At 44.0% G+C, this 14,013-nt stretch overlaps 1 protein-coding gene across 3 annotated transcripts in view; it reads right to left on the bottom strand.

The window, feature by feature from the left end:
• The window catches only part of SRF (serum response factor), a 240,623-nt gene that overhangs the window by 209,414 nt on the left and 17,196 nt on the right, over positions 1-14,013 (bottom strand). For all 3 annotated transcript variants that reach the window (XM_029592815.1, XM_029592816.1, XM_029592814.1), the window contains exon 2: positions 333-599. In XM_029592815.1, coding sequence (XP_029448675.1) covers positions 333-599 — 267 coding nt within the window. The remainder of the gene's footprint in view (positions 1-332; positions 600-14,013) is intronic.

Below are 14,013 nucleotides of genomic sequence, written 5' to 3'. Positions count from 1 at the left end.
CTACCATCCATCCTCAAATAGAACAAACATATCGCACCATCTCTCTCAATTATCCTTAACTTAATTTTGGAAGTTTAAGGCTCAATTATTCATTTAACTCTTTCTAAGACCTCAACTACTTTTAAATCTATACCCCTGCAAGAATTCTAACAAAGAGATGGTTGAAGACCTGAGCATTCTACCTGGATTATGCCAAGCCAACTTAATAGCTATTTTGGAGCATTGTATCTTATACATCATAAAGTCAAAGACCACAGTTTAAAATCTAGCTGTCTCAGCTATCAGTAACCAAGTTTGCTTTAATACCTTATAATAGAGGAGATGACAATTACCTTTGTTTCTCCACTGCTGTCAGACTCAGATACTTGATAGGTGAGGTCTGTCTCCTCAAATCCTGTGGCACTCATACGCTGATCCATGGTGGGATCTGACCGAGGTGGCGAGTCTGGAGAATTCAAACATGTCTGGATCAATGCCTTCCCCGTTTCACTGGTGATCATGGGTTGGAGCTTTCGTGTAGCAAATGTATACACATGGCCAGTTTCACTTGCCACCAATAGCAAAACTTGAGTCCCTGTTAAGGTGGACAGTTCATAGGCCTGCAGGACAGAAGAGACACCATGGGTCAGGGATGTGTGTTTGGGAAATAGGAAGAGTTAACTTATAAGCACTCCTCATATGCAAAATAAAGGTTAGCAACTCAGTCACTCTCTATGATTTCTGGAAGACATCAGCCCCCATCAGGCAGCTGATGTCTTGATCAATCTTCACTAGACAACAGGAGGCAGCTAAGGGAAGGTCAGCTTCTGTTGATCAGTACTTTTGTCTAAATGGTTAAATTATACTTACCTGATAATTTTCTTTCCTTGAGTCCTGCCAGACAAGCCCACTGATTGGCACCTGTACTTTTTCCACTGCTCCTGGGCCCCCGGGCCATGATCCCCCATTCCCCTCAGACTGGGGGATCCATTTATCTATGTATTTGTTTTCTGCCTATATGTCAAGCTAAGTGGTTCACAATAAAGCATAACAAAATTGGAGATGGGATGGCTGCTCGTGCTTGAGGATCCCGCCCTGCCTTCTCCCGAACATATTTGCCACGAAAAGATTTTAAAAACCCACAAATCCTGTATCAGCTAGCGATTGAAGTCTCTGTACTGCCTTCTCCCCAACCGCCATTTTAGATGCCGGAAAATAAAAAGTAAGAATCCACCCACATCAATAGTTCGGGCTAGAGTCGCTGGAAAATAAAGAGGAAAAAAAAAAAAGGAAGCACAGTTCGCCACGGGATGGGTGAGCTGCTTGTGACTGAGGTCCCCACTCTGCCTTCTCCATGATAGCCATTTTCGCTGGAAAAAAAATAAAAGTAAGCACCCTGCCACAACAGATCAGGTAAGAGCTGCTAATTAAAAACAAAAAGAAAAAAAGTCCACAAAAAGGAGTTAGGAGAGCTACAGCAGAACTGCAAAAATCAAAGCCTGGAAACGTGGCCAGCGCTGCTGAGGAGGTGGAGGGGTCAGACACTGAGGCCCCAATTCTCTCTCCACAAAGCAAGGGAGAAGAGACGCCGTGTTTAGCAGACCTACCCACTAAAACAATAATTAGAGAATGGTTTTTGGAGCTTAGAAGTGAGATGAGGCAGCATAAAGAAGAAATGCTGAATTCATTCTCTGAGATCCGGAAGGAAATTATGACCCTGGGGCAAAGAATAGATGAAGTAGACACGGGCTGGCACTTCAAGAGGTGACCTTAGCCCAGAATGAAATGCAAAAGGAGCTCACTGCCTTAAATGAAAACCTAGAAGATTTAGGAAACTGCTCTCACCGATCGAATATACGAATTAAGGGAATTCCAGAGACAGCGGAATACAAAGACTGTAAAGTGATAGCCATGGAGATTTGCGCCTTCATAATGTTACAGAAACAAAGGGAATCTGCTCAAATGGAAGAATTAGAAGCCAGTACCATCAAAATAGAGCTGGCCCATAGAGCTCTAAGTGCAAGGAGGAACAACAATGCACGAAATATAAACAACTTCCACAGCTTTCAGCAAAAAGAGAAAATCATGGGAATAGTGAGAGCAAAGCAAAAATGGCAGTGGAAAGGACTGGAGATGGCCCTCTTTCAGGATCTAGCATCCAGCACACTTATGAAGAGATATGAGCTACAACCAGTCACACAAGCACTACATAGAAATGAAGTGCGATTCAGGTGGAATTTTCCTCTCACTCTTTTCAACATTATGACATCACGTGCCGGATAAGGACAGTAACAGAAGCTATAGCAGCTTTTCGCGAGGTGGGACTGGAAATCAGCTTTCAAGCTCCATCACAGCTTCCGAAGGGACGAAACCAACATGGCGGCGTGCAGGAAAACAGAGGCGAGCTTGTGAGAAGCTGCAAGCTACACAGAAAGGAGCATCCCCAAAAGCAAGTTGACTCTGCTCTGACCAGATAGAGATGGTGATTACAGTTCTTTGCATCTCTGATACATAGAGACATACGCTTAACTATAGCAGGTGGACTAATTTCCTTTTCGTGTTCATTAATGTCGATATCAATTTACTTGTTTATGAAATAAGGTGGCAAGCAGAATTCATGTTATAATTATTCAGGTTGGGGGGGGGGGCCCCCACGGGGCTGTCTGGTTGAAGGAGTTCAGCCCTCCAAGACCGGGATCCATGAGAGAAGAGTTGCAGATCAATAATGGGGGGACGTATATCCTTGGGAGGGCTCTGACACTGCTACATCAATAAATACTCTTATACCACTATCTTATGTGATAATGACAGGGAACGCAGACCCACAATACATCCAGATTATCTCTCATTTAAATATCAGGACAATATTAGTTCCAAGATTTGAAACATCAGTGATTGTAACAAATTCTATCACTTAATGTGAAGAGTCTTAACACCCACAGGAAAAGATATTTATTGCAGGGAGCTCTTAACACAAAGCTAATATTGCTTTCATTCAAGAGACTCAGTTGCGCAAAGACCATGAATATCTCCTAAATTATAAGGAATTCCCACATATCTTCCTGGCAGCAGCAAGCACTAAGGCTAAATTTATTTATTTTATTTAAATTCTTTTAATATACCGATGCTCAAGACCAGGTCTTATCGTACCGGTTTACAATGAACTAGGGGGAAAAAAACAGTTAACAGTGAAAGCAAGAATTACATTATAACAGGGAATGTGGAACTGGGCTGTTAGAGAAAAAGAGGATAGGTTAAACAATTTCTACCTGGAGAGCAGAGCAAATAAGCAGAAACGTAAGTGCTTACATGGTAAGCATTATATACAAATTTACATCTTGTGTAATATTAGGCAAGTTATATTAAAGTGCAGTTAGCCGAAAAACAGTTCCTTTGAATTGCTGAAAGAGGACGCAACCGCGGGGTATGTGACTGTGGGGGTGACCCTGCGGCTTTCTTCAGGGGTATGCTTGTTTTTAATTTTTTTCTGAAAGTGATATGGCAATCTTCCTGGCGGAGATCTGGCGGGAGAGAGTTCCAGTGATGTGGACCGGCAATTGATAGTGCACGTTTTTCAATGGTGTTGTGGAGAATGGATTTTTTTGGGGGAACCTGGAGGGAATCTCTGTATGCAGATCTGGTGGGTCTTGCAGAGGAATGTGGTTTGAGGGGTATGGTAAGTTGGAGCGAGGATTCCTGAAATTTTTGTGGATAATAGTAAGTGTCTTGAAGAGAATTCTGTAGCGAATGGGTAGCCAGTGGAGTATTTTTAGAATCGGGGTGATGTGGTCCATGCGGCGAGAGTTTGTGAGGATCCTGGCTGCAGCGTTTTGCAGCATTTGAAGAGGTTTGGTAGAAGAGGCCGGGAGACCAAGCAACAACGCATTACAATAGTCAATCTCTGAGAATAGTATGGCTTGAAGGACCGAACGGTAGTCGTGGAAGTGTAGGAGAGGTCTTAACTGTTTTAGTACCTGTAGTTTGTAAAAACCTTCTTTGGTGGTGGTGTTGATGAATTTTTTGAAGTTCATTCTGGAGTCTAGGAATGCCCCAAGGTCTCTCACTTGATTTACTAGAGGTGTGTTGGTTTTGAAGGCTAGCGGGTTATCATCATTGGGGGAAATGATTAGCAGTTCAGTCTTGGACGTATTGAGTACGAGGCAGAGGCTTGTGAGAAGGAGGTTGATGGCGTGGAGGCAGCTATTCCAGTAGTTTAGAGTGTCGGAAACGGGATCCTTGATGGGGATCAGGATCTGCACGTCGTCCGCATAGATGAAGTATGTGAGGTTGAGATTATTGAGGAGTTGGCATAGGGGGAGAAGATATATGTTGAATAGGGTCGGCGAGAGTGAGGAACCCTGGGGAACTCCTTGTTTGGCAGCTACAGGGTGAGACTCTTTGTTGATTATTTTAACTTTATAGTATCTGTCGCTTAGAAAGGATTTTAACCAGAGGAGTGCAGCACCTGAAATGCCTATTTCCATCAGACGGTTGATGAGGATTGTGTGGTTAACTGTGTCGAACGCTGCCGAGATGTCTAGCAGAGCTAGTAAGTATGATTGACCTTTGTCGAGACCCAACAGGAAGTTGTCCGTTAATGAGAGTAGGAGAGATTCTGTATTTCTGAGTTTCCTGAAACCGAATTGCGATGGATATAGAATGTTGTGGGATTCGAGATAGTCTGTGAGTCTAGTATTGACCAGCTTTTCCATTAGCTTGGCTATGAAAGGTAGGTTAGCGATAGGGCGAAAATTTGCGGGGTTAGATGGGTCCAAGTTGGGTTTTTTTAGTAATGGTTTCAGCGAGGCTGTTTTTAAAGCATCCGGGACAGTTCATGATGTTGGCCAAAGGTTTGGCGATGATGTTAGGGATTGTGAGAAGGAGTTTGGTCGGGATTTGGTCTATAGGGTGCGAAGAGGGCTTCATTTTCTTGATGATAGATTCTATTTCCAGGGATGATGTAGTATCAAAAGATTATAGAGACCGTTTGTGTGTCAATGGGGCATGGTTTCGGTCAGGAGGAGGCTGGGAGTTAGGAATGGGGTTGGAAGATGTTAGAGGGATAAGTAAATTTATTTTGTTGTCGAAGAAACTGCCAGCTCGGAGGATTTGTTTTGTGCTGCTTCTTCCGGGATGACTGGAGGAATAGGGGTGGTGAGTGTGGCAACATATGAGAAGAGTGTTTTTGGGTCATATAGGAAGCCGTGTATTTTTTTGGCGTAGAAGTCCCTTTTGGTACGAAGAATAGTGGCCCTATAGTAGCTCATTGTGGTTTTGTAGGAGGCCCGAGCAGTGGTGGTGGGATTCTTCCGCCATTGTTGTTCTTTATGTTGAAGGTTTTGTTTAAGTGTTCTTAATTCTGATGAGAACCAGGGTTTTTTGTTAGTACGGGCAGGATTAATATTTTTGGATGTCAAGGGGCATATTTTATCAGCTGCTGCGTGGGTGATAGTTAGCCAGGAGTTCATGGCGGTGTCCGCATTTGTGAGGTCCAGGTTAGTTAGTTCCTTGGTGAGCGTGTTGCTGAGAGCATCCATGGAGCATGTTTTTCTAAATTGGATCGTGGATTTGGTGATGTTGGTGGTGGGTTTTTTCTTTATGGATATTTCAGTTTCAATAATCGAGTGATCTGACCAAGGGATGGGGGTGCAGGTAGGAGGAGAAGTGGTCAAGATCGGGTCATTCGTAAATATTAAATCTAGCGTGTGTCCTGCTTTGTGCGTGGGTTTGTTAATGATTTGTTTGAAGCCCATGGCCATGAAGGAGGAGAGGAGGGCTTCGCAGTTGGCTGAGGGGGATGGGGAGTCAACATGAATGTTGAAGTCTCCTAGCAGGATCGCTGGTGAGTTGGTATTGATATGTTTGGCTACAAGTTCTATGAGAGGCGATGGGTCGGAGTCTAGGAGCCCAGGCGGGGTGTAGATGAGGCAGATTTGGAGTTGAGTGGATTTGAATAGCCCGATTTCAAGTTTGGTTGAAGTTTTAATTTTGTGCTGGGTTAGTCTTAATTCTTTTTTTGCAGCTAGCAGTAATCCTCCCCCTCTTTTTTTAGTTATGGTGATGGAAGACGTATAGTTGAGTCGGTAATTGGTTGATTTGGGGTGTGTCCGTGTTTTTCAACCATGTTTCAGTGATAGCACACAGGTCCGGTTGGGTGTCCAGTAAGTAGTCGTTGAGCAAATGAGATTTTTTTTGACAGATTGGGAGTTGAGGAGGGTTAGTGTGATTAAGGATAGACCTAGGAATTGGGTTAGAGGGGAAATCATAATGGAGATCAGGGATCTCTTAGAACGTTGTGTCTTGGGTAAGGGTGAATTAACTCTGTTGAGGAATGAGTGCGGAATGATAGGGAAGGTTTGCATCATGTTGATTAACTGGAGAGGCTGGGTGACTGCTGGAGAGAGGCTGGTGATTGTGGGGAGCTGTGGCCAGTGCGTTTAGGTTACGAGAGGGTGGGATATCGGTCGACAATAAGCATGGGTGGCTTCTTCTTTGATCTGGGGCGCACAAAGGGGCAGGCCCCTTTGTCGCGCGACGCCTGAGGGGGTCTTGAGCCCTTTAAGGGCACTTTAGATGACGTCGGGAGGTGGGCGGGCTTACCGCGTGTCCCTCCTGCGCTGGGCCGGTTCGGGGCTCCTGCTCTTTTTCTCCGCTGGCCACTAGCCGCGCGGGAGGCCGAGGCCTTGTCCAGCTACCCTGACCCCGATGGGTCCGCGCGGGGAGGATGGCCGGCCAGGAAAAAAATGAGCTGGTACAGGCATCCTAAACTCCTCTGACGTGACATTTGAGACTTTAGTTCAGAAAAAGGACATTATGGGCAGACATATATTCCTCAAACTTAAAATACGGCATGAAATTTATTCTCTATTATCCATACATGCCCCAAACCAAAACCAACCTATATTTTGGCACCAGGTTCAAAAACTATTAGACAAGGAGGGAGATGGTTATATCATATTGGGGGAAGACTAACTTAACACTGAACCCTATCAAAGACAATTCAGGTAGTACTAATGGAGGAGTACATTATCACTGCAATAAAGCCAGGAAGATAGTAAATTCCTTGATAAAGTGGAAGCTGATAAATATATGGAGGCACCATAACCCCACATCCAGAATGTATACGTTTTACTCGAATCCGCACAACTCCTATTCGCGCATCGACTTCTTGATAGACAATGGAGAAATTACTTACCTGATAATTTTGTTTTCCTTAGTGTAGACAGATGGACTCAGGACCAAAGGGTATAGTGTACTCCTGATAGCAGTTGGAGACGGATCAGATTTCAATCTGACGTCAGCCCTAGTACATATACCCCTGCAGGAAGTGCGGCTCTTCAGTATTCTCCTCAAAAAGCATTGTGGATATATGTGTCACTGACTAATTTGAATAACTTGATTAACTTACTTGGCTAACAATTAATTTGAACCAGTTGAATTGGTTAAAGCTGGAGACCGCCAGTGCCCTCAACTGAGAATGTCGACACCCGGTAGGATGGGTGTCCTAGCTGGAGGAAAGCATGGCTTACCCGTGAATCACTCGCTCTCGGGGATATCACCCAAGAATTCCATGAGTAATGGCAGCTGTGGGTGGGATGCTGAGTCCATCTGTCTACACACTAAGGAAAACAAAATTATCCGGTAAGTAATTTCTCCATTTCCTAGCATGTAGCAGATGGACTCAGGAACAATGGGATGTATAAAAGCTACTTCCGAACCGGGTGGGAGGCTGCCCCTGACCCACTTAGTACTGCCCTTGCAAATGCTGTGTCATCCCGAGCCTGAACATCTAGGCGGTAAAATCTGAAGAAGGTGTGGATGGAGGACCATGTCGCCGCCCGGCAGATCTCGGCAGGTGACAGCAACTTGGTTTCTGTCCAGGACACTGCCTGGGCTCTAGTAGAATGTGCCTTGACTTGTAAGGCAGTGGCTTGCCTGCTTCTACGTAGGCTGCATTGATTACGTTTTGATCCAGCGGGCTGTGGTTGCTCGTGAGGCCGCTTCCCCTTGCTTCTTCCCGCTGTGAAGGACGAACAGATGGTCCGTCTTTCGTACAGATTCCGACCTTTCCAGGTATCGGACTAGAAGTCTGCCGACGTTGAGATGGCATAGGCTGTGAGACTCTTCCGAATTGTTATGTTCATCTGGCGATGGTAGCGAGATGGTTTGGTTGAGATGGAAGTTAGATACCACTTTGGGGAGGAATGATGGAACTGTGCGTAACTGGATGTTTCCCGGGGTGAGTCTGTTTCCGGGGCAGGACAGTGCTTGTAGCTTGTATATACAACGGGCCGAACAGACTGCCACCAGGAAGGCTGTCTTCAATGTTAATAGTCTGAGAGGCAGGCTGCGAAGAGGTCTGAAGGAAGCTCCTGCTAAGAAATCTAGGATCAGGTTGAGGTTCCAACGAGGCACCGGCCACTTTAGCGGTGGTTAGATCTGCTTGACTCCTTTCAGAAAGCAGGAGACATCCGGGTGAGAGGCTATGCTGCCGCTCTCGCTCTTGGTTCCGTAGCATGACAATGCGGCCACCTGTTCCTTGATGGCGGCCACCTGTCCTTGATGACTGGGATGGCATAGAGTCCAACAGGATAAACATCCTGCATGAGACTAAATACAAAATTGAATCTTTATGGGTAGAAATCCCTTGTGTGTCAGGGAAGACTACAGTGATAGGGGTATACTACCGTCCACCTGGTCAAGATGCTGAGATGGACAGTGAAATGCTAAGAGAAATTAGGGAAGCTAACCAAATTGGTAGAGCAGTAATAATGGGAGACTTCAATTATCCCAATATAGACTGGGTAAATGTATCATCGGGTCACGCTAGAGAGATAACGTTCCTGGATGGAATAAATGATAGCTTTATGGAGCAATTGGTTCAGGAACCCACGAGAGAGGGAGCAATTTTAGATCTAATTCTCAGTAGAGCACAGGACTTGGTGAGAGAGGTAACGGTGGTGGGGCCGCTTGGCAATAGTGATCATAATATGATCAAATTTGATTTAATGACTGGAAAAGGAACAGTGTGCAAATCCAAGGCTCTCGTGCTAAACTTTCAAAAGGGAAACTTTGATAAAATGAGAAAAATTGTTAGAAAAAAACTGAAAGGAGCAGCTAAAGTAGTAAAAAATGTCCAAGAGGCGTGGTCATTGTTAAAAAATACCATTCTAGAAGCACAGTCCAGATGTATTCCACACATTAAGAAAGGTGGAAAGAAGGCAAAACGATTACCGGCATGGTTAAAAGGGGAGGTGAAAGAAGCTATTTTAGCCAAAAGATCTTCATTCAAAAATTGGAAGAAGGATCCAACAGAAGAAAATAGGATAAAGCATAAACATTGGCAAGTTAAATGTAAGACATTGATAAGACAGGCTAAGAGAGAATTTGAAAAGAAGTTGGCTGTAGAGGCAAAAACTCACAGTAAAAACTTTTTTAAATATATCCGAAGCAGAAAGCCTGTGAGGGAGTCAGTTGGACCATTAGATGATCGAGGGGTTAAAGGGGCACTTAGAGAAGATAAGGCCATCGCGGAAAGATTAAATGATTTCTTTGCTTCGGTGTTTACTGAAGAGGATGTTGGGGAGGTACCCGTAATGGAGAAGGTTTTCATGGGTAATGATTCAGATGGACTGAATCAAATCACGGTGAACCTAGAAGATGTGGTAGGCCTGATTGACAAACTGAAGAGTAGTAAATCACCCGGACCGGATGGTATACACCCCAGAGTTCTGAAGGAACTAAAAAATGAAATTTCAGACCTATTAGTAAAAATTTGTAACTTATCATTAAAATCATCCATTGTACCTGAAGACTGGAGGATAGCAAATGTAACCCCAATATTTAAAAAGGGCTCCAGGGGCGATCCGGGAAACTACAGACCGATTAGCCTGACTTCAGTGCCAGGAAAAATAGTGGAAAGTGTTCTAAACATCAAAATCACAGAACATATAGAAAGACGGTTTAATGGAACCAAGTCAGCATGGCTTTACCCAGGGCAAGTCTTGCCTCACAAATCTGCTTCACGTTTTTGAAGGAGTTAACAAACATGTGGATAAAGGTGAACTGGTAGATATAGTATACTTGGATTTTCAGAAGGCGTTTGACAAAGTTCCTCATGAGAAGCTTCTAGGAAAAGTAAAAAGTCATGGGATAGGTGGTGATGTCCTTTCGTGGATTGCAAACTGGCTAAAAGACAGGAAACAGAGTAGGATTGAATGGGCAATTTTCTTAGTGGAAGGGAGTGGACAGTGGAGTGCCTCAGGGATCTGTATTGGGACCCTTACTGTTCAATATATTTATAAATGATCTGGAAAGAAATACGATGAGTGAGATAATCAAATTTGCAGATGACACAAAATTGTTCAGAGTAGTTAAATCACAAGCAGATTGTGATAAATTGCAGGAAGACCTTGTGAGACTGGAAAATTGGGCATCCAAATGGCAGATGAAATTTAATGTGGATAAGTGCAAGGTGATGCATGTAGGGAAAAATAACCCATGCTATCATTACACAGTGTTGGGTTCCATATTAGGTGCTACAACCCAAGAAAGAGATCTAGGTGTCATATTGGATAACACATTGAAATCGTCGGTGCAGTGTGCTGCGGCAGTCAAAAAAGCAAACAGAATGTTGGGAATTATTAGAAAAGGAATGATGAATAAAACAGAAAATTTCATAATGCCTCTGTATCGCTCCATGGTGAGACCGCACCTTGAATACTGTGTACAATTCTGGTCGCCGCATCTCAAAAAGATATAATTGCGATGGAGAAGGTACAGAGAAGGGCTACCAAAATGATAAGGGGAATGGAACAACTCCCCTATGAGGAAAGACTAAAGAGGTTAGGACTTTTCAGCTTGGAGAAGAGACGACTGAGGGGGGATATGATAGAAGTGTTTAAAATCATTAGAGGTCTAGAACGGGTAGATGTGAATCGGTTATTTACTCTTTCGGATAGTAGAAAGACTAGGGGGCACTCCATGAAGTTAGCATGGGGCACATTTAAAACTAATCGGAGAAAGTTCTTTTTTACTCAACGCACAATTAAACTCTGGAATTTGTTGCCAGAGAATGTGGTTAGTGCAGTTAGTATAGCTGTGTTTAAAAAAAGGATTGGATAAGTTCTTGGAGGAGAAGTCCATTACCTGCTATTAAGTTCTTATTTTTGAATTGTCCTTGATATTAACGGAATGGGAGGGTAAGCGTAGAGCAAGCCCTCCGTCCATGGGATGAGAAAGGCATCTGGAGCATGACTAAGTTTGCTCGGGTAAATGGAGCAAAATGTTTGTGTCTGACAGCTGTTCTGTGGTAAAGAGATCTATTATCGGGTTGCCCCAGCATTGAAAGATTCTTGTTGCTACTTCTCGATTCAAAGTCCATTCGTATGGATGAAAAATTCTGCTGAGGCGATCTGCCGTGACGTTGTCTAAACCTGGAAGGGAAGTGGCTTGCATTGAAACTTTGTTTGCTATTGCCCACATCAGTATTCGAAGTGTTTCCTGACCGAGGATCCATGAACCTGACCCTCCTTCCTTGTTTATGTAGAACATGGCGCCTTGGTTGTCTGTGTATACCATGAGATGCTTGCCCCGAACTTGAGGGGAGAAGTTTTGAAGCGCTTTCCAAATGGCTCGAAGTTCCAGGAGGTTGATCTGTTGTGTGCTCTCCTGAGGAGACCAGAGACCTTGAGTCTTTAGGTTGCTCAGATGGGCTCCCCAGCCCCTCCTGGATGCATCCATTGCGAGTGTAAGTTGATGGGGAGGTAACCGGAAAGGTGCTCCAGAGGTCAGGTTGTTGGTGTTTTTCCACCATTGAATGTCGATGCGCATTTGAGTTGTAAGTTGTATCCTGGTTGAGAGGGGTGGAAAGTATTGAGACCATTGATCCTTTAGTCCCCATTGTAGGCGGCGGATGTGTAGTCTTGTGTAGGGAACTACATGGATAGCTGCCGCCATATGACCCAGTAATTGGAGAACTTGACGTGCTGAAGTATGTGATCGGTTGCATAGACATCGAGCTAGTGAGAATAGAGTTTGAATCCTGTCCCGCGGAAGGTATGCTCTCTGTAGTGTAGTATCAATGAGTGCTCCAATGAACTGTAGTGTTTGGGTCGGTTGCAGGTTGGACTTCTCGTAATTTATTATAAAGCCCAATGTCTGAAGGCAATTAATTGTTTGGAACGTGTGATTCCATAGAGTAGCCTGATCAGAGGCTACTAAAAGCCAGTCGTCCAGATAGGGAAAAAGCTGGATTGACAGTTGTCTGAGGTTAGCCACCACCACCGCTAAACATTTTGTGAACACTCTTTGGGCCAAAGATAGGACAAAGGGTAGAACTTTGTATCGATAGTGGCTGTTCTGAGCTTGAAAGCAAAGGTATTACCAGGAAGAAGGGTGCATGGGTTTATATAAGTACGCATCCTTCTAGTCTATGGAACATAGCCAGTCGTCGGGCTGTAGGAGGGAAAGAATAGTCTTGAGAGGCAATCTTGAATTTTTCTTTTTGAATGTGTTTGTTGAGATTCCGTAAGTCAAAGATGGGTCGAAGACCTTCGGACCTTTTTGGAATGAGAAAATAATGGGAGTAGAATCCCTAATTTTCCTTTGACATTGGAATTCTTTGAATGGATTTTTGGCTTTGTAGATTTTGTAACTGTTCTTGAAGGTACAGTGAGTGGGTTGATGTATTTCGGGGGGGGGGGAGGAGGAATATGAGGGAGGCATGGGAGTGTTACAAAATTTATCTGGTAGCCTTCCCTTATGATGTTCAGCACCCAATCTGAGATAATTGCCTCCCAATTAGCATAAAATAGCTGGAGGCGACCTCTTATGTATGGTGGTGGAGGTGGCTCGGGATAGCTCAAAAAGATGAAGTCTGTTTTTGAGGTGGTGCTGGCTTTTGTGGTCATTGTTGACAAGGTCGTCCACGGGATCGATGAATCAAATTGGTATCTCTGGTGGGAATAATTCTGCGTTCGATAGGTATTGTATGGTTTAAAGGGTGCCCTTGAATAGGATTTCTTCCTGAATGAAGGGTAAAATTTTCTGGACGAGGTATGGGGGTCCGTAGAGATGCGAGTGTTCTTTAAGAAGAGTAACGCTTTCCCCAAACTTCTCACCAAAAAGATGGTCTCCTAGACATGGTTTGTCCACTAACTTATCGTGAACATCCTAATTGCGCTCGCTCTCAACTATGCCATTCGTCTTTCTGCTATAACTGTAGCCAAAGACCTTGGGGAAGACTCAAACGACTCATACAGACCGAAGTAGATAGCGAAGCCCTTCTTCCATGTCCATAAATGGTTGTGGTAGGGTGTTATCAGAGGCTAAACATAAGGGACGTAACCTCTGAAGACATTCAAATAAATACTGGATTACATAAAACTGATGGTGTTGAATTTTTATTGCTAGCATGGATGAATGGTATACCTTACGGTCGAAGTCATCCATAAACTTATGGTCCTTCCCTGGTGGTGAATGGGCATGGTTTTGACTTTTTCGCCTTTGATAGTGCAGATTCCACTACTATTTAGTTGTGTGGCAATTGTGTGGAATCGTAAATTGTTGAATTACGCATACGGTATTTTAAGTCAGTTTTCCTCGATGTGGCCATGGTGGTAAAAGGTTTCTCCCACATTTTACGAATAACTATATCCAGCACTGTATGTCGTGGAAGAGCTGTTGGCTCTGGAGGCATTTCGAATATTTTCAGTATTCCAAGAACCTCCGACCTAGGATCAGGGATCTTTCCCATCTCAATATTTAAAAAAAAAAAAAAAAAAAAAAAAAAAAAGAGCGCCTACTTTCTCGATTAACTTTGCTTAGGACAAGTCTTCGAGAGGGGAATAAGGTTCTGGGAGACCATCTGGAGGGTCAGATGGGAATCCTGTAGATGAACCAGGGGACGATGTCCATGGCAAGTCTGGTCGATCAGCGATTGGAGATGGTGCTGATGGCTGAGACGGAAGGAGCGGAGTTGGTGTTGCAGATGGTGAAGGCTGAGGATGTGTCATGTTTAGATCTTGGAAAAGT

The sequence above is a fragment of the Rhinatrema bivittatum genome, chromosome 3, assembly GCF_901001135.1.
Source record: "Rhinatrema bivittatum chromosome 3, aRhiBiv1.1, whole genome shotgun sequence".
NCBI classification, from domain to species: Eukaryota; Metazoa; Chordata; class Amphibia; order Gymnophiona; family Rhinatrematidae; genus Rhinatrema; species Rhinatrema bivittatum.
The sequence above is the reverse complement of the archived record's forward strand: the minus strand, read 5'-3'. Positions and strand labels throughout refer to the sequence as shown.